Source organism: Hippocampus zosterae, chromosome 19 (assembly GCF_025434085.1).
Source record: "Hippocampus zosterae strain Florida chromosome 19, ASM2543408v3, whole genome shotgun sequence".
NCBI classification, from domain to species: domain Eukaryota; kingdom Metazoa; phylum Chordata; class Actinopteri; order Syngnathiformes; family Syngnathidae; genus Hippocampus; species Hippocampus zosterae.
Window position 1 is genome coordinate 9,546,527 of NC_067469.1, and position 18,803 is coordinate 9,565,329.

An 18,803-nucleotide genomic window follows, 5' to 3' on the forward strand; every position below is an offset into this window, starting at 1 on the left:
AAAAAAAAGTGCGCGAGTGCGGGTTAGTAAGGCGGACGAACGAGACGCGAGGGTGTAAGCCAGGCGAGGGTGCGGATTGCGGGGCTCGCTGTTGCCATGGCAAGAGGGTGGCCGCATCCCTCCCAGTCGTCGTACTGCAGCATGCACACGGCCCTGTCGCCATGGCGACCGCCTCCGGAGTGCAGCGGAGGTAAAGCCGGGCAGATGCCAAAGGTACACAGACTGAGAGGCCGAGAGAGAGAGAGAGACTAAAGAGAGGGCGAGAGAAGGAAAAGAGGGAAGAGAAAGGGAGAAGGAGAGAGACTCTGAGAGAGAAACAGAGAAAGTGTAGAGAGGGAAAGCGAGAGAAAGAGGAAAATGAGAAAAGGAAAGCGAAACAGCAAGGAGAGAGAGACAGAGAGAGAAAGAGAGGGAGAAAAGTAGAAATAGTCATGGAGAGAAAAAGTGAGGAAAACAAAAAAGGAGAAAGCGTAAAGAGAGGGGAAAGGAAGTGAAGCTGAGATGGAGTGAAAAAGAATCAAAACAGAGAGAGAGAGAGAAAATGATCGGGTGAGAGCGAGAACAAACTGGAAAGAAAGAAAGCCAAAAAATAAGGGAAAAAGTGAGAAAAAGAAAGAAAGACTAGTCAGCGTAAAAAGGGGCAGAGAAAGGGGATGAGACAGTGAAACAGAAAAAGGGTGACAAAGAAAAAGTGAGGAGAAATAGAAACAGAGCGGGAAGAAGAAAGGTTGACAGAGAAAGCAAAGAAAAAGAAAGCCGAGCGCAAGAGCGGCTCAGCTCGAAAAGAGCAAAAGAGACAAAGAAGGACTCATGCGCGGAAGACAGAAAAAGAAACAAAAAAAAGAGGGGGCGGTTGCAAAAAAAATAAAAAATAAAAATGGAAAAATCGCCATTTCAGTCACGTGATGAGCGGGATGTCCTCGTGTGAGCTTTGCGCGCCCTCTCGGCATCTTCACCGCATTTGCCAATCAAGTCTCGTCTTCGAACGCTGACGGCCAGACTTGCCGCGTTAAGTGCCGCGCACCATCTGCTGTTCCACATTAAAAGGCAACCCGGCTAAATAAAAAGTTGTGCACTTGTGCCTCCATGTGACCTGCATCCCGCCGCCGTTCTGGCGACCATTCGTCATCATGCCCAAATTCTTATTAGGTCACCACATCAAAAACACACACACACACACACACGCACATGCACACACACACGCACGCGCATTTTCGGTAGGCAGGTCTTACCTGCGGTGTCTCGCGTACTTTCCGCTGACGTGACCGGAACCATCGCAGCCCGCCGTCGGACAGCTGACAAGACAGACGACAATAATGACGTCAAGAGAGTTTTTCCATATCATTATTCATTCATTCATTCATCTTCCGAATCGCTTGATCCTCACTAGGGTTGGGGGGGGGGGGGGGGGCGGAGCCTATCCCAGCTGTCTCCGGGCAGTAGGCGGGGGACACCCTGAATCGGTTGCCAGCCAATCACAGGGGCACACAGAGACGAACAACCATCCACGCTCACACTCACACCTAGGGACAATTTAGAGCGTCCAATCAGCCTGCCACGCATGTTTTTGGAATGTGGGAGGAAACTGGAGTACCCGGAGAAAACCCACGCAGGCCCGGGGAGAATATGCAAACTCCACACAGGGAGACCGGAGCTAGAATCGAACCCGGTACCTCTGCACCGTGAAGCCGACGTGCTAACAACTGGACCACCGGGCCGCCCTCCATATCATTATGAATACTAATATTCCCGATAATCCGCGTGATTGTGCCCGTGTACAAGCGAATGAAGTGACAATTTGAAGAGCGTACATGGAGTGCGTTTGGTGTAAAATTCTGAAATCGGGATGGGCGGGATGTCCGGCTGAGTAGACAAACACGATGAGCTCACTTCTACGATTGCGCCTGAATGTGTGTGTGGAGATGAGTTGTGCCGTGAAGGCTCCTGAAGAACCGCAAGCGCATCATTTACATGATCGTGACTCACTGTTTGCTTCAAAGTGAGTGAGTGAGTGAGTGAGTGAGTGAGTGAGTGAGTGAGTATGTGCGTGCGTTTCCAGTCAGAATGCGTTCACATTTAGCACTTGATGTCCACAACGCGCGCACTAAACAAAAAAGAAAAAGCCAAGTTGGACATACCTGAAGAGTTCCTGCGTCACGGCCTCCACGACAGCTTCACACGACGACGACAACACGCAGACGGCAAAAAAAAAAAAACAGTGAGCAGCGGGCTCGTCACGACAAGTTACCATGTCAACACGACGGACACAAAATGCTCTCGACACGTACGCCGAAGACGCCAGAGCTAAAACAAGCACAAGGGAGGTGGGAAGTGCAACTTTGAGAGGATGTCAAAAGGGAAACGGAAAGGGGAAAACATGAGAAGGGAGCAAAAAAATAAATTTCAAAAAATTGAGAAATAAAGCCTTCGAGGCGGTAAAATGACAAAGGTACGACTTGGGGGAAGCTAAGGAGAGAAGCAAGGTGTTACGGGGAATCCAAAAAAGGAGAACAAGGCATGTGAAGGATGCACGGGAGAAAGAAGAAAGGAAGTGGAGAAATGACAAAGTCAAGGTTGGAGGTGGGCGAAAGAAGAAAGGCGCAAATGGAATGTGAAACCAAAGAGGCAGAGAGAGAAAATGCTACGGAGGAAAAAAAAAGGAAATATGGCGGAGAAAGGAGTAAGAGGACGTAAAAATGAGAAAGGAAAGTGGAAGTCTGATCTTGGAGGACGTCAAACGGGGGGTGAGGTCGAAAAGGGAAATCAAACAAAGTCAAAAGGGGAAAGGAAGAAGAAACAAAAAGGAGTTTAAAAAGTCACGGTGGGCTCGGCCTAATTTGCGCCGCACCATGTCAGAAAATGCAGTCGGGGCAGCAAACTGGAAAAGTAAGTAAGTAAAGTAATAAGCCGTTGAAAGGAGGAAAAAAAAGGAGAGGAAAAAGAGAAATGGTGTTTCGAAAAGAGCAAAAAATGTGGCAAAGGTTCATACCACGCATTCCTTTGGATCTGGTTCGATGGCGTTTGTCCGCTGCATTTGCCTCCATCTGGACAGGAAGTGACATCATCACAGCGTACCTGGCTGGACCGGCTGGAGCGCGGGCGCGCGGATGGCAAACGAGTTCAGATTCCCGCCTCCTCGAGCCTCCTCATCTTCTGCAAAAACCACGGCAAGAGGTTGAAATGCTCGCAAGGTCAAAGGTCACGTGCTCGCATCAGCCGACCGAGAAGCGGGCACACGCGCAAGACCGCAGTGCAGCAGCATTTCGAATCCAAATGTAAATTGGCTCCCGCGGTTGAGGACGCGGGCGGGCTCGCCGAGTTCATCTGAGGCCGCCGCGCCGCGCCACTCGCCCACATCAAATAGCCCCTCTCCCTTCCCCTCCTCCCGTCCCTCCCAAACCCATCGAGAAGGAAGCCCTCACCCCATTGCTAAACTCTCCCACTCTGTGTCTGTGTGATGATGGAATGCGCGTTACAGAGTATGTGCAGGTCATGCACGGGTGATGTGGAGGGAAAAGCAGATACAGAAATGCAATGAACCCTTTCACGCACAAATAATGATAACTTATTATAACCTGTTAACCTGATAAGCTTGTCCACTGTAGTAACTGCTGTCCCTGAGAGGGTTCGGGGGAAAAAAAAAAATAAAGCACATAAAATTGTCTAAATACATAAATAGGATTTGACTTTTACCACATAAAATCGTGGGGAAATTTTTTTTACATTTATTCAATTTAACGTATATGGGAGAGAAAAAAATACAATTTTAAGCATGCAAAAAAAAAATCGAAAAACAAATTTGAAAAAAATATTCATGTGCTTAAAATTGTGGGGGGAAAGAAAAAAAAACATTGAAAAAAATTACACTGTACAATTGTGTATAAAATAAAAATATTTTTCTAAATGCCGGAAAAAGAGTAAGAGCCTATTAGTAAATGTAAACAAATGTGATAAAAATAATTTACTTCATATATAGAAACAACAATTAAAAGAATGAACATGTTTTAGAAGGTAAATGTGGGTGGGTGCCTTTTTGAAGTGTTTATAATGCGTAAAACAATATCTACATATTTTTTAAATGCGTAAAATAGCAATATTTAAGAACAAAAATGTGACTAAATGAGCAAGAACACAAATTTAAATGCCGAAAATGTGGGAAAACGTTTGTTTTATGTGTTACAAAAATTGTGGAAAAAAAAACTGGTGGTATAAAAATACAAAAAAAAGTTTGAAAAATATATAGTTTTTATCTACAAAAAAAATGAAGACAATAGTTGCTGGATGTCTTTTTTGGTGCATAAACTATGGGGAAAAATGAATTTTTGAATGCCTAAAAATGTGAATCTAAAATAAATTTGGAACACATCTATTTAAAAAAAAAAAACAAATGTGACGACATGGCCATTTGCGATTGAACAAGACAAATTCAGTCGCGCAAAACGTGAGCAGATGTCGAAATTGCGCTCTCGCATCTGGCAAAGCTTTGGCTTGTGCGCATGGCGCGGTGTGAGAAGGTGTCTCTGACTGTTTAGTATTCCGACTGACACTCAGCCTGTCTGCTGTAGTCTGATGCAGCGCTCCTATACCCGCACACTTGCACATACGCTCTCCCCGTTGCACGCGCCCGCGCAACAAGCCGCACAATGGCGCAGACACACGGCTCTTGTTGTGCCTTGTGACGGCCGGCAGACGGGAAGGCAGCAAACAAACACGTGCGCCCGCTTGCCGCATCAATAATACAAAACCAACACGAGCAAACTGATTTCATACAGCGTGTGCTCGGCGCGTTACAGTAGAGACGCACGCGTGCACGATGAGATATTTGTCTTTGTGTCTTGGAACACGGCCAATATTCACTCTCTACAAAGTAATACAACATTCAGGAGTCTAATCGAGTACTTGGAGACAAACAATCAACTGGTCGCCAGTCGGTGTCAAGGTCCAAGTAGACAAATGTGCATTCGATGACAGTAAGAGCTAACATGTAGCAGTCGTCGGTTGCATGCCTTCAGTGCATTACCAAATTGTGCCACAGCATGCTGGCTGGCAGCAACGAGCTCGACTGGAAACGACGCAGCGTAGTTCGAGGCGAGAAGAAACGGACGACCTTCAGCATCGCACAGTAGATTTACTTTTTGTGTCAGAAAAAAAAAATCGGGTTGTACACATTATTGCTCCGTGCGAGTAACGTAGCAGTTGTCTGATGTAGCGTCACAGCTGAGAGGCGGTCAATCGGCCGAAACCCCAGCAGACTGTGTAGACATGACAAAATAAAATAAGAGTATGTGTGGTGTGAGGAAACAAAACTCATGTATGCATGTAAAAAAAAAAGCCATTGAGCAGGGATGGCACTGGCTAGTGATGAAAAAAGCGAAAAGGGGCGTGGCCTGGACGGGGAGACCAATCACTGCAAGTAAGACATCATACACGTCCAATCGCAGGGCTGTTTACAATCGGAAGATGGAAAGACTGATCGGGAGAGGTCGTGAAAACTCGACGATAAGGCACCTGACCCCCCCTAAAATGTTCTCAACGGATTTAGGCGATTCACAAAAATGATCAATTTAAGAAATAAAACGGCAGATTTCCGCGAATCCACGGAAAATTACCATCCCGGATTGAGGGTCAAACACAAGCCGTGCGCTGAATCGGCGCCACTCATGGCGTGTTTCATAGTTGCATGCAGACCCGGCGCCAGACCTCAGTTTCAGGGAGGGTCCGGGGGGGGGGCGGGTAATTCTATTATTACGAATATATTATTCATTAGGGAAAGTTTGAGACCACATTTTATCAGACCAATACTAAACTCTTGTAGATGCACCGACACCAATAGCACAAGTGATTTTGATACATCAAATTGCTACTAAACTACTGACAGATAATTTTAACCCTTTCAGGGACAGTGGTCATTACACTGGACAGCTTATCATGTTATCATTATTGGTGCATCTCAGGGTTTAAAGAAAGACCATGATAGCATTTTCGCTCTAAACCGCATGCAATTATTGCCAATTTTCTATGACCTTTTTTTCCCATTTGTTGTGTGCAATACAGTGACATCATCAACCTTATAAACACACAAATTATATTTGAATGGACATATGAGATGAGTGACATGACTACAGTTGAAAGGAGAAAAATGCTCTATCAGCCATGCATGTTATTTATTCATTCATTCATTCATTCATCTTCCGAGCCGCTTGATCCTCACTATTTAGTTCCAGATAATATAGTGGCCACAAGAGGGCACAGACTGGTATCGACTACCTTCACGAGTATTCGATACTTGGAAATAAGACTGGAATCGGCCTGATACCGATACCTGGCGTCGATGCCTGACCACCCCATTATTATTTCCCTACAATGCGTGGCTCGAGCGCAACAAGCAACTTGGCGGGCGGGCACGGCCGCCTTTGGGCCACCTTAGGGGATGCATCTGGTTGTACGGCTGTAAACAAACGATGACTTTGATGTCAAAATTGTCTTTTGGGTGCTGATGTTTTTGATAGTCACAAAAAGCTTTTGGGTGGAAGTAACCCATGTACGATGGCTGATTACGAAAGAACAGAAAAACAAGAGTCTTGTTGTTCCTTTGGTAGGTTTGGTCGTTACATTGAGGCGGAATTTTGTGTGTCTTGAAAGATCAGTCAAAATGGTGTAAAATTGCTGGCACGAAGCAAGTTCAAATGACCAAGTGATGCTTGGTTTGCGAATACGGTCATTGCTGACGGCAAAGTTGAGTCCAAGCGCATGGTGATGAGGAACAAAAGACAATTTATAGTTTAGAAAAGTCCTCTCTCAACGCTCAGCATTATTTACAAAAAAAAACAACAACAACAAACAAACGTCCAATGTGAAACTAATGCCAACAATTCTGCAGTCCGTCATTGACATACATACGGACGGACAAACTAAATACGACCGTTGACAATTGACTCAAAGTGCCCGAGTTAAATCCTGTGATCGATACTCGTTCAACACTGATGAGCAAAAAATAACCGCAAGATTCCCCAAACTCAAGAGCCACTTGATTAGGTACACCACACTGCCCATGACGACAGCAACTCCGATTAACAAGTCTTGTTTGAACATATGCAAAAATCTGCTTGTCCCTAATGAAGTGTCCAGTGCCACAGCTGACAGGCGTGAATCCATTCAGAATCATAACAATTCGACGCTCCTGATCCATGACTTGAAAATGATCAATGGAGTTGAAAAGAAATAACAAGGGCAATATTTTTGCGGGTGCCGCATTGCACGCGCACGTCTAAAAGGGGGAAAAGTGGCGGCAAAGGAGGACGCCGAGTCGCCAACGTTGCACCCCCCCCCCCCCCCCCCAGCGCAGGCGCGTGCACGCCGGCCGACAAACTGTCACACGTGCGCGGGCGGAGGAAATGACAATGCGCGGAGGCGAGCGGGGAAGCGCGCGAGCGCGCGCGATGGGAAAAATGACGGAAAAGCAAAACATACCGCAAGAGACACGATGGCGACTCGTCGTCTTCTTCTTCTTCCTCCTCGGGAGTCGGAGCGGGTGCGCTCTTCCTCGGCGTCTCTCTCTCTCTTTTGTCGCGCGCTATCTGGCCATGCCTTCACTAAAGTGAGGTGGGGGGGCGGGGGGGGGGGGAGCCAGACAGAGGCGAGGGGAAGAGGAGGGGGATGAAGATGCGATGATGAGACACTGCAGAAGAGGAAGAGGAGGGAGGTTTACCTCTCTGGCGCGCTCTTCCGTATCCTCCTCTCGCCTCGACAGGCGGGCGCGCGCACGCAAGCCGAAGGATGCGGCGGGGGCGCGCGAGCTCATTCGCCTCGCTCTTTTTTTCCCTTTTTTTTTTACTCCGAGCCTGTGCGCGTGCACACGCCTCCCCACCGGGAACAAAGGACAACTTCCTGCCCACCTTTTGTCGGGCTGAGATGACTTCGGGGATGATTACTTTTCATCCGTTTTTGACGAATGGGAAGCGCGGCGGGCCATTTCATTAGGGCACACCTGCAATAACCTGCCAATTTGTGTTGCAGCTTCGACCGCCGCGCTACTTGGCTACAGCCAAGAAGATTCGGCAAATTTCAAGGGGTGCAAAGGCCTCTGTCGCTCGTCCCAGAAATGCATGTTCCTTGCATACGTGCTTCCACTTAAAAGGGAAATAACCAACTTCATTTTGGTGTTGTCTATAATAGTAAAACAAGAATACCAAAACATAAAATTTATTTGTGTATTTTTTTTTCAAGTCCCAGGACATATGCACCCTTTAAGACAAAATTTCACCCACTCACTCTTGCTTAAAAGTTTTACTTGTGGCGGCTCCTTTCAACATTAAATAGGGACAAGGAGGGGCGCTACATTGGAGCACTTGAGCTGACTGAGGTCACATTGGTGAAAAGGACTTAATTGAGGGGTGGGCCAAGTACTACCTGTGGTGCACTGAGCATTAACACCCTCAAAGAGGCCACGTACTACCATGTTGGGTGCACCCTTGCCCCCTGAAATCATTGAATGCATGTGATTGTGTTCAACATGTTTTCCCACGACGAAGGCTGACTCTTCTCCTCTTTTCCCTCTCACATCTGCAGGCCAACGTTTTGCACATCTCAAATCCCATTTTCTTATCCGTGCCTTCATTTTCACCTCATTGCCTCTGATTGCTCCATTCCTCTTCGTCCGCTCTCCTACTTCGTCTTCCTTTGCAATCATTCTTCCTCCTTCTTTTCCTCCCCATCTTCCTCACTGCTTACGAGGATAAGCCTGCATCTTCTTCCTCCTCACGGGCACGCCGCCTTGTTCTCTCCAGAACCGTCTTCCCCGTGACCGCAGCGATCTGAGGACACGCACGCAGAAAGCGAGAGGCGGGCATGAGAGCGAGCGTGAAGTGACGTGAAAACCCTGACCTACTTCGCTTCAATAAAAGGCGGCAAGCGTGATGAACGATGGCGACACGTTTTGTGACAAAAACTAAATACAATCTAGGGGATGTTAGGATTCGTCACTGGCTCCCGGATTAGCATCACACAAACACTTGTTGTAGCACACAAACCTCATCCAGTGTCATGTACAGTTGGAAACTATGCTGCCCCCTAGCGGCGGTGTTCATGCCGCAAGCTGGCAATTTATGAGGAATATCAAATAAGTGCTGATTGAACATCGTTCATGTTCAGCAATGCAATGGAAACAATATATACATATATATGTATTTTTTTTTATTTTTAGTTCAAAGGTGTTTTGCGTCAAACGTCTTGTGCCAATGTCCTTCCCCAGCGCCTTCCTCCCTTCGGCGGCTGCGTCACACTCGCACACTTCACGGCCGCTTAATCACCGAATTTCGTTTGTGCGGTGGTGACGTGTTTACTGGGCAGGTCTCCACACTGTGTAGGTGTTTTTTTTTTTTTTTTTTACCCTCTCCCCTGCCCCCTCCCTTCCTTCCGCGGCAGCAGCCCGCAGCACGTTGCAGGCTCAGTGGGAGAAAGTCAATTAGAGTGAGGCCGAGCCTGGCTGGCGGCGGGCTTACGGGAGTCAGATAAGAGTGGGGAGATGGCAGCTGCCGAAGCTCGCCTGGCAGGATGCATGGGCGGCCAAGCGCTGAACTTTGCCCTCCACATGCAGACGATAAAGCTGGCACCAGCCAGCCAGCCACTGCTCCCCCCACCCCCTCCTTCCTTCCATTTACAAATGAACTTTCTCAAATGTCCACATACACAAATGTACAATGAAGGCATTTTTGTTCCAAACTCACCAGGGAAAGATCATCTGGAACGCCCTTCAATGCTACGCTAGCTATGGGATCACGTGATAAGTTGGGCCCACTGCCAAGTAACGAGAACCACGAGACACAACCACAACTTGAGAGTCAAAGCGACCACCGCATAAGAATGGAAAAATTCAACTTTGCAACCAAAGTTAAGATAACATCATGAGACGCAAAACCTGCACTCCCCTCCCAGGACATCTTCCTTTTTGGGTCACCCACATTGCATTTTGGGGATACTGTACCACCATGAGTCAACAATCAGAAATACCGTATTGGTCCGAATATAAGACGGTGTTTTTTGCATTGAAATAAGACTGAAAAAGTGGAGGTCGTCTTATATTTGGGGTCGAGACAATATACCCATTCACGACGCTAGATGGCGCCAGACACCATTGAAGCGAATGCTGAACTTGACTCCTCAGGCCAAAGTGAACCCGTCACGAAGAATAAAAATAAAAATAGCGGTAGCACGAAGAAGAAATATAAAAAAAATGGCGGTAAGAAAGAAAAGAGCATTAAATAGATAAAGATAAAGAGATAACAGAAAATGGAGAAACGTCGCGACAATCTGGAGAAAAGTGGCTGAGAAGTTATGATGCAATTTACATTTCAGAAACCAGAAGCTATTTATTTACGAATGTGATTGCACTTTCTTTTACATATTTAAATTTTCAGGCATTAAGATTTGAATGAGGCAAAATAACATGCTTTTTCTCTCAAATATATTGTTAGAATCATTTGTTTCAGATGTACTGTAATTATTTTCTGTATAAAAATTAATTTGGTGTTCAAAAAGTCTTTTTTCAAACTTGAGTCTTGTAAAAGAGTCATCTTATAATCAGGGCCGTCTTATATTCGGGCCCATACGGTACTCAGACCTCCATTCTTCAGTTTTCGGTCTGGGGATTGACTTGGCTATTGCAGAACATTCCGCTTTGTTTGCTTTGGTGTGATGCTTGGGATGGGTTACCGTCCATCTGGATTGTAAAGCGCCGCCCAATGCGTTCTGTTCATCAGATTGCCCTAAATATTTGGGAGTTCATTTTGCTGCTTGTTGTCAGTAGCCGCATCATCCTGAAATACAAAGAAGAGCTGAGCAGCCAACCCTCAGCCTTGTGACTTTTATAACCCTTTAAAAGCGGGACGCGTTCCGATACAGGCGTTCAAGTGACTTCGATGCAACTCGCCTCACATTCAAGCTGAAAGGCAAATTTTGTTCCTTTGATATCCCGATATTAACGAACTTGACACATATTTTTGTTGTAATCTGACAGAATTTTCGGTTGAATGCGAATGGCACATTTGGATTTTCCCTTTTGTTATGAAAATCTAAATATCAATGCGCACTTTCCAATAAACAAGTGCGAGAGTCTATCCTTCCGTCCTGCCCGTTGTCTTGTTGGTATTCAAACTTGCCATAAAATTCAAGACGGCCGCGGGGTGGCTTTGCATAGCTCGCCAAAATGTCGATTCTCTTCGGCGGTAATGAAGCCCCGCATGAGCAGAATCTGCCAAGTGCGAGCGTGAACTGGACCGGGGCCGCGCGGAACAAGACGACTGAATGCAGCTGACGGGAAGGGTGAGGAGCCCTGCCAAAGCTTGACCGCTCCCATAAAGGTCGCATCTCTGTCTTGGCATTTTGATTGGGTCTGGGTTTTGTGAAGGTGAAACCATGCTGTGGCCATGGAAACACTCCCATATTGCACTTTATAAAATTATAGAGTCATGACATGTTTACATTAAATGTAAAGAATGAACATTTTTGACACGTTTGCTTCAATTTTAATAGACATCATGCTGCTCTTTCTGGTGCTTGCATCAAAAAAGTCAGTTCAGTAAATTGCTCTTCGCAGAGGATAAAGAATATGTCCATGAGGGTAATGCTATATTTTCCGGCCATTTTTGAAAGGGTTATAACAGAAGAACATATTTTTAGCCCGTCTATAGGATCTCCTATTATGTGTGAGCATTAAGTTAAGAATATGAAATCATCTTTGAGCTTTTCCAGGCCTCAGGTTTAAGTAATTTTAGCAAACAGGATTTAAGACTTAAAGTGAGTTTTAGGCAGAATGAAGGCCTTTATTTTGGGAACTCACATTGCTTTTTACTCATTCACTCCCAAAGACGTTTTTAAACGTCTTTACAGTCTTGATCTAGAATTGGCTGGTACTGAAAGAGTTTTTAGGGGCATGGGAGAGCCTGGCAGCAAGAGGTCACAAAAGTTTTTTTTGTTGTTGCAAAGAGTGAAGAAAAGTTGCAAATGTTACTAGATTTTGTGCAAAGTTGCCTTACCTTGAACTGCTTGTCACTTGTGTGCAAGGCCTGTGAGGAAGACACACCTGTCACAATGGCAAATAGGGTTGGACAATTTGCAAATAATTCATTCAAGTTGGGACGATTTTTCTTTTATTTTTGTAACATATTCCCGAGGTTAAACCAACCGTCAAATACTTATATTCAATTTTTAAATTGGACATTTTACAATATAAAGGCCGCATGACCCAATCCAAACAACAAAAGATGTAGACTCCTGGCTGATGATGAGGTAAAACTCCCGGCTGCGCGCAATGAAATTCGCCCGCTGAGTTTCGTCCAGTGCGGCACAGTCGTGTCGAAGAGTGAGAAATTGCAAATGTCGGCCGCCACGGCTTCGGAAAACAAGAGAAGTTTTGTGGCCGCGGGTGTTGAGGACACAGCGGCTGGTGTGTAATTCGCAGCCTCCGTTCGCAGGGAGCGTCGACCTCAGAAGAACATCTCCCCCGGATAACGGTATAGAAAAACTTCACGCATCCGTGCTGTTGACTTAGTCCACTTTACACTTTGTTCCTTCCCTCCAGCAGGGCGCCACCGCGTTTCCATGCCAGCGCGGCGGCGTTGCTTAACGAGGATGGCGCCAGTGAGGAGGTGAGCAAGCAGAGATGAACTCCGACCTGCAAGAGGCGCTCTCGCTCTCTCACGCCTAGACTGGCTCGCCGCCGGCCGAGTGGCCGTGCTATCCGCTCGCTGCCAGGAACGCGCAAACCGGAGGACGGGCAGAGGGGAAAGGACCACAGTCATGATGATGGAGGAGGGAAGGAGTGCAACAAGGATGGAAACAAGGAGGGATAGAGGGAAGGTAACAATGATGCAAAAAAAGAAAAGGCAAATTGAATAAAGGAAGACATCAGTCAGGGTAGAAAGCAAACAAGGAAGCAAGAGAGCAAAATGGGCGGGAGGACTGAAATTAGGATGCAAGAAAGGGAGGCAAAAGGAACTAAGGTAACAAGGAGGAGACGGTGATGGAAGGAAAGGCATCTTGGAAGAAAAACAAATCACAAAGAAGGAAAGGCGGCTCTGACAAAATAAGTGGAAATTGGAGGAAAGAAACAAGGAAGGCAACAAATATGCTCACAAGGACAGGAAAGAGACAAGGCAACAAAAAGGGCCGGCAAAAACAGAAAACGGGTAAAGCAACAAAGATGGAGCGAAGACAACATGAAAGTGAAAAAGGATTGCCAAGGAAGGAAAAAAGGAAATAAGTACACGAGAAAATAAGGCAGCAAGGAAAGGATGGAGGAAGTAAATAAGGGATCTCCATCGCTTTCCAGTTCGACTAAAGAGGACTGAGGCAAACGCTGTGCAAGCTTCGGGCTCCCCCTGGCGGTCAGGGGACGCCACGACTTGCCACTAAACAAGCACTTGAGGGTTTCCTCCCACGCAGACGACCCCCAAGAGCTAATCTTCTCGCTCAGCTTCCAGCGCTCCTCCGTGCACACATTCTTCCTACACTTCCTCGCGTCCCCTCGACTCCAAACTTCACATGACATCACAAATCTCTCAACCAAGACGAAGGCTGAGGCCCAAAACAAGTTTATTGGAAAAGGAAGGAAAAAAAAAAATCAGCAAGAATATACATCACAAATCTATCAACCAAGACGAAGGCTGAGGCCCAAAACAAGTTTATTGGAAAAGGAAGAAAAAAAATCAGCAAGAATATACTGGGCAGGGCCCCGGGGCCTCAGTTAACAACAAGACGACGACGGAAATGATGACGTGACGAACACCTCAATAAAGCAAAACGTTGTCCCGGTGGGGGTCAGTGGAGGGCCTGCTTGGACTTTGCCGCTCCTTCTCTGGATAGCCTGTCGGCCTCCTCGTTGCCTCTGTAGCCCGCGTGGCCTGGGATGTGCATCTGCAAAAAAACCGCACACACACTCAATGCACGTTTCTTTCCTTTATTCTCGTAAAGCACATTGAGTTTTACCTTGAGTATGAAAATCAAGGCCTCAATAGGCTTCGTCAAATTGTGTGAGCCCCTCCCCTCTTCTTAATGTGGGGAGAGGTTTTGTAGAGCTCAATTCGGTGACACCAAAAATAAAACACAAGCTCTACTATCCACCTATTTGTTGCATTAAAAGTTCTCGCCAAACAGCCAACAGTACACTTTCATTTGTTGACTCCCATGTCCCTCACCAGGGCCTGCCTTTTAAAGCCACACGCATGCAAAGTCACAGATACTACAACAGTGTAAAATGGGAGGATGGCAACCCCAAGTGGACAAAAATGCATCTCCTATGCGTATTTCGTACTGGTCTTGTTTAATACTGCAACACCCAATTACTCAAGCAATCAATTTCAAATACATTCAATAGCCCATCCCCCTAAAGCAAAACACTGTACGGTTATGATTAATTGATGAATTGGATTTAAAAATACATCGATTTTCTCCAAAATAGGATTTGATTTCAAATTTAAAGCGTAGAAAATGCGCAAAAAAAACGTATTTTGGATTTTTCTATTTCTGGCTTGGTCCATCAGAAAATGAGCAAAAATGTGTTTTCCCAAAGTAAAAGCAGATGTTTACAAAATGTCTTCTTTTGATAACCAGTCTGCATCCATGGATGATGACAGAAATTGGAGAATGTTTATAACTGAGAGGCTTAACTCATTCACTCCCAAAGACGTTTTTAAACGTCTTTTCAGACTTGGTCCAAAATTGGCTGGTACTGAATGAGTTAAAGTCCAAATATTTGGACAATTTGCAGTTCAAATGAGGTCTCTAAACAATTAGCAAACGTACCCAGACCACCTCCAGGTCGGCGCTGAGACGGTCCAGCCTCTCAAAGTCATCCTTGTTGGTGACGCTGCCGCCAGACTTGAGCTGCCAACCGTTCAGTTTCCAGTTCTTCACCCATTTGGTGATGCCTAAACGAGAGCCGCGCCTTCAATCAGTCATCGTCCAAACCTTTCCTGGCTTTCAAACGTTGCGATGAAATGCCGCTGTATGTTCTTGTGTTGGTCACCGACCGTTGATGGTGAACTTGCTGTCCGTGTAGACCAGCAGCTTCTTGATGTTTTGTTCTTTCGCTTGTTGCAACGCCATGCACGCCGCCTGGTGCGCACACAAGCGAGGGTTTCGAAAGAAATGCATTTTACTGGGTTTTCACAAAAATCGAATGTCTGATTTGAATCCCCATTGGCCTATCGAAAAAGCAAATTACAACGACATTACTCTAAACCTGTTTTGCATTTCTCAACTATGGTAAACTTCTGGTTTGGCACAAGTGGATTAATCAATTTTGGGATTTTCTTTAATTAAAACTGATATTTAAAAAATATATTTTTTCGGGGAAGGTAAACCGCTATTTTTTGCTGAAACCACTTATTGGCAGGCTATTCAAGATTGTTGTGGGGTTACAGAAATGAGTTTTATTTCCTCCCCAATGCATTTCAATGAATCTGAATTTGATGCAATTTTTTGGGTGGGTTTGCCGCATTTTTTTTTCTTCACAAAGGGAAAACGAATGTTTCGTCTGTGAAATCAGTGTACCTCCCTTTCATCAAAAATGCGTGTGAACATGCTCATGAAGAAGTCAAACAAATTAAAAGGTCCAACAATTTAGCAGAACGAGCCGTCAAATTAGAGTCCTAAAGTTGCTTTAAAAAATAAATGAATTAAAAAAATAGAATATATGTCCTGATAAATGAGCTCAAAGGAATAGCTACAACAGAGATTTAGCCCATCAGCAGATTCCATTCCTTGCCTGGATTTCTGCACGCTGGTTTGTTTGTCTCCCCTCCAGTGGCTCAGCAACATTCCTGAATAGGACATTTTACTGTATTTTCTTTGGTTGTCAAGTGATGTAGTGGCCGTCGTATGTGTGTGTGCGTGTGCTAATGTGCTTGAGTGTTTCCTCACAGAGGATGCTGGGGACCCCAGTAGACGCCGATGCCAGCCCGAGCGCCACGTCTGCCGTTACTGGAGCAACATCCGTCCGTGTAAACCACCACGGCATCACCTGTGTGCGCACGCCGATGCATTCAACAGATTCATTTTAACTGCAGTCATGGAGAGTGTTTCCCCCCACCCCCACTTGATCACTGTACACACCCACAAAGCACCACACCCACCCACAACCACACACACACACGTTACCCATGTACGTGAATCCATCTTTGTTGTCCGAAGACGAACTCTGGTTGAGTTTGACGCGTTTGGATGGCACTACAGCTTTCTGTTGCTGCTGCTCCTCATCCTCCTCCACGTGACTTCTCTTTTTGCCTAGTGGAATGTACTCCAAAGGCTCAGGACCTTTTTTGGGAAGCAAATACACATCGGGTTCCGCTGCTAAAAAAAAATTTAAAAAGAAGAAAAAATTAGAGCAGGAAACAACTTATTTGGAGAATTGCCTTCATTAAATGAGTGTTGAGATGAAGTAGAAGTCCTCTACGTATCCACCTTTGGGCAGCGGAGGTGCCGCAGACGCTTCCAATCCTCGGACGAAGGCCCACGCGTCCTTCTCTGAAGCAAATTTCTTAAAGGAGGCCAATGGGAATTTGTCCACCTGGGCCTTACATTCATCCCTGCAGGGCAAACAAAATTGAAAAGCACAAATGAGAACCATCCCAAAAGAAACTCCACAGCTGCAGTGATAAAACTGATTTTACATCAGCTGTATATTAGAAGGGTGACGAGGCGATAGTTGTTATGACCTGTTGTCTCTATCTATTCAGTCTCTGTAAAGCATTGATTCCCGAACCAGTACAGCCGTTTCTGTCTCTCTTTTATAGTACATTTGGCTTTATGGAAATACCAAAGAGGAGTCATTTGTGTGCTAAACTATACAGCAACAATATCAAAAGGTGTCACAACATCTAGCAACCGTCTTGTGCTGAACATGAAAAATGCTTTTGAAGCCGTTGTGGAAGACAGAGTTGTCTGGCTGTGTTATAAGGTCATTTGTCTACATGTAAATACGACGAGAAGAGTTATGTGTGTGCCGAACAGAAGAGAGAAAAAAATGCCTTTACAAAAAGGTTTGAAGTAAATATCGATCTGATTTCTTATTTGGCTGCACTTGAAATTTATAACCCCGGGAAATCTCGAGGGTGTACGGCCGGTGCCGCCAGCTCCCACAACAAAACGCCATTTCCATAAAGACACAATCGATTTGTTTGACCAACTCGTCTCTCACCAGGAGTTGTAGACACCAGGGTGGAATCCTTTCCTCACAGCGTAGAAAAACTTTCCCTTGGCCATGTCGTCGGGGGAAAGGCCGCAGACGCTTCTCGTCAACGTCACTGCCCTGAAAAAACGAGCTAATCTCAGCATGACAGTCAGCGAGCAGCCGGCCGCTGCACGCAGGAGGCTGCCATCTTAACGTGGACGCGAAGAAACGGCGTGAGCGCGTCTGATTGTTCGATAGAAAACGATGCAAGTAGCTTGACTTGCAGCAAGTGGCACCTAAACCAATGTTATGCTAACCCTTCGTCTGCGCCACACACGTCAAAATAATTTCACGTTAGGACAGTAACGACAAAAAAGGCTGCTGTGTCTCTAAAGCATTTTAAGGGTCTCCATAGAATAGTTTATGTAGTTTAGGAGCTGAGACAAATAAAGTTGAAGTCGAACATATGTGTGAAAAGGGAAAACTTCTCCGTCCTATTCGCGCTGCGGGTTGCTTTGGCAGCAGAGCGGGATTTTTGTGTCGCCACCTGGTGGACGGGAGGCTTCACGTCAACAATTAACCTTATAAACAAGTGCAACAAAGGAGCATCAGTTTCTTGTTTTTATGGTTACAATTTTACTTATTTACAGTAACCTACAAATTTCCAACGTTTGCCATTAAGCTCATGATTAGGAAAGGACAGAGCCGACTCTCCTCCGGTGCTCGCGATGACTTCCGCGGGCCGCGTTCCAACACCTTTAATCCGACCAAGACGCCACCCCGCCGGCCACGCTCGGCCACCTCGCCGGGGCTCTCCTCCGGTGCTCACGATGACTTCCGCGGGCCGCGTTCCAACACTATTCACCCCGGCCAAGAGGCCTCTTCCCCGGCCACACTCGGCCGCCGTACCCCCAGCCTTACCCCTGGTACCCCCAGCCGTACCCCTGGTACCTCCAACGGTCTTTTGCCTACTACACCGCCGTCTGGCGGACACAAACGGTATGGCCGACCCCCTCAGCCATTGAGAATGAATGGGGGGATTTTCTCATTTTCCCAATCCGACCAAGACGCCTCCCCGCCGGCCACGCTCGGCGACGCCGCCGGGCCTCTCCTCCGGTGCTCACGATGACTTCCGCGGGCCGCGTTCCAACACCTTTAATCCGACCAAGACGCCTCCCCGCCGGCCACGCTCGGCGACACCGCCGGGGCTTTCCTCCGGTGCTCGCGATGACTTCCGCGGGCCGCGTTCAAACACCTTTAACCGACCAAGACGCCTCCCCGCCGGCCACGCTCGGCCACCTCGCCGGGGCTCTCCTCCGGTGCTCACGATGACTTCCGCGGGCCGCGTTCCAACACCTTTAATCCGACCAAGACGCCTCCTCGCCGGCCACGCTCGGCCACCTCGCCGGGGCTCTCCTCCGGTGCTCACGATGACTTCCGCGGGCCGCGTTCCAACACCTTTAATACGACCAAGACGCCTACCCGCCGGCCACGCTTGGCGACGCCGCCGGGGCTCTCCTCCGGTGTTCACGATGACTTCCGCGGGCCGCGTTCCAACACCTTTAATCCGACCAAGACGCCTCCTCGCCGGCCACGCTCGGCCACCTCGCCGGGGCTCTCCTCCGGTGCTCACGAT

General features: G+C 46.8%; 2 protein-coding genes across 2 annotated transcripts in view; both read right to left on the reverse strand.

Annotated features, from left to right (window-relative positions):
• The window catches only part of myt1la (myelin transcription factor 1-like, a), a 29,918-nt gene extending 17,856 nt beyond the window's left edge, over positions 1–12,062 (reverse strand). The window contains exons 1-7 of the mRNA XM_052052261.1: positions 12,033–12,062; positions 7,709–8,813; positions 7,471–7,592; positions 3,076–3,153; positions 2,990–3,044; positions 2,139–2,172; positions 1,233–1,295 (exon numbers count right to left, since the gene is read on the reverse strand). Of these exons, the coding sequence (XP_051908221.1) occupies positions 1,233–1,295; positions 2,139–2,172; positions 2,990–3,044 (152 nt within the window). The 5' untranslated portion in view covers positions 3,076–3,153; positions 7,471–7,592; positions 7,709–8,813; positions 12,033–12,062. The remainder of the gene's footprint in view (positions 1–1,232; positions 1,296–2,138; positions 2,173–2,989; positions 3,045–3,075; positions 3,154–7,470; positions 7,593–7,708; positions 8,814–12,032) is intronic.
• Positions 12,063–13,662: 1,600 nt separating this feature from the next.
• On the reverse strand, positions 13,663–17,661 carry rnaseh1 (ribonuclease H1). The gene is made up of 8 exons (XM_052052276.1): positions 17,195–17,661; positions 16,459–16,583; positions 16,156–16,347; positions 15,919–16,018; positions 15,764–15,818; positions 15,027–15,111; positions 14,800–14,924; positions 13,663–13,911 (listed from the first exon to the last, which is right to left on the reverse strand). Exons 1-8 carry the CDS (start codon positions 17,329–17,331, stop codon positions 13,816–13,818), a joined length of 915 nt encoding a protein of 304 aa, XP_051908236.1. The 5' UTR covers positions 17,332–17,661; the 3' UTR covers positions 13,663–13,815.
• Positions 17,662–18,803: the final 1,142 nt, after the last annotated feature.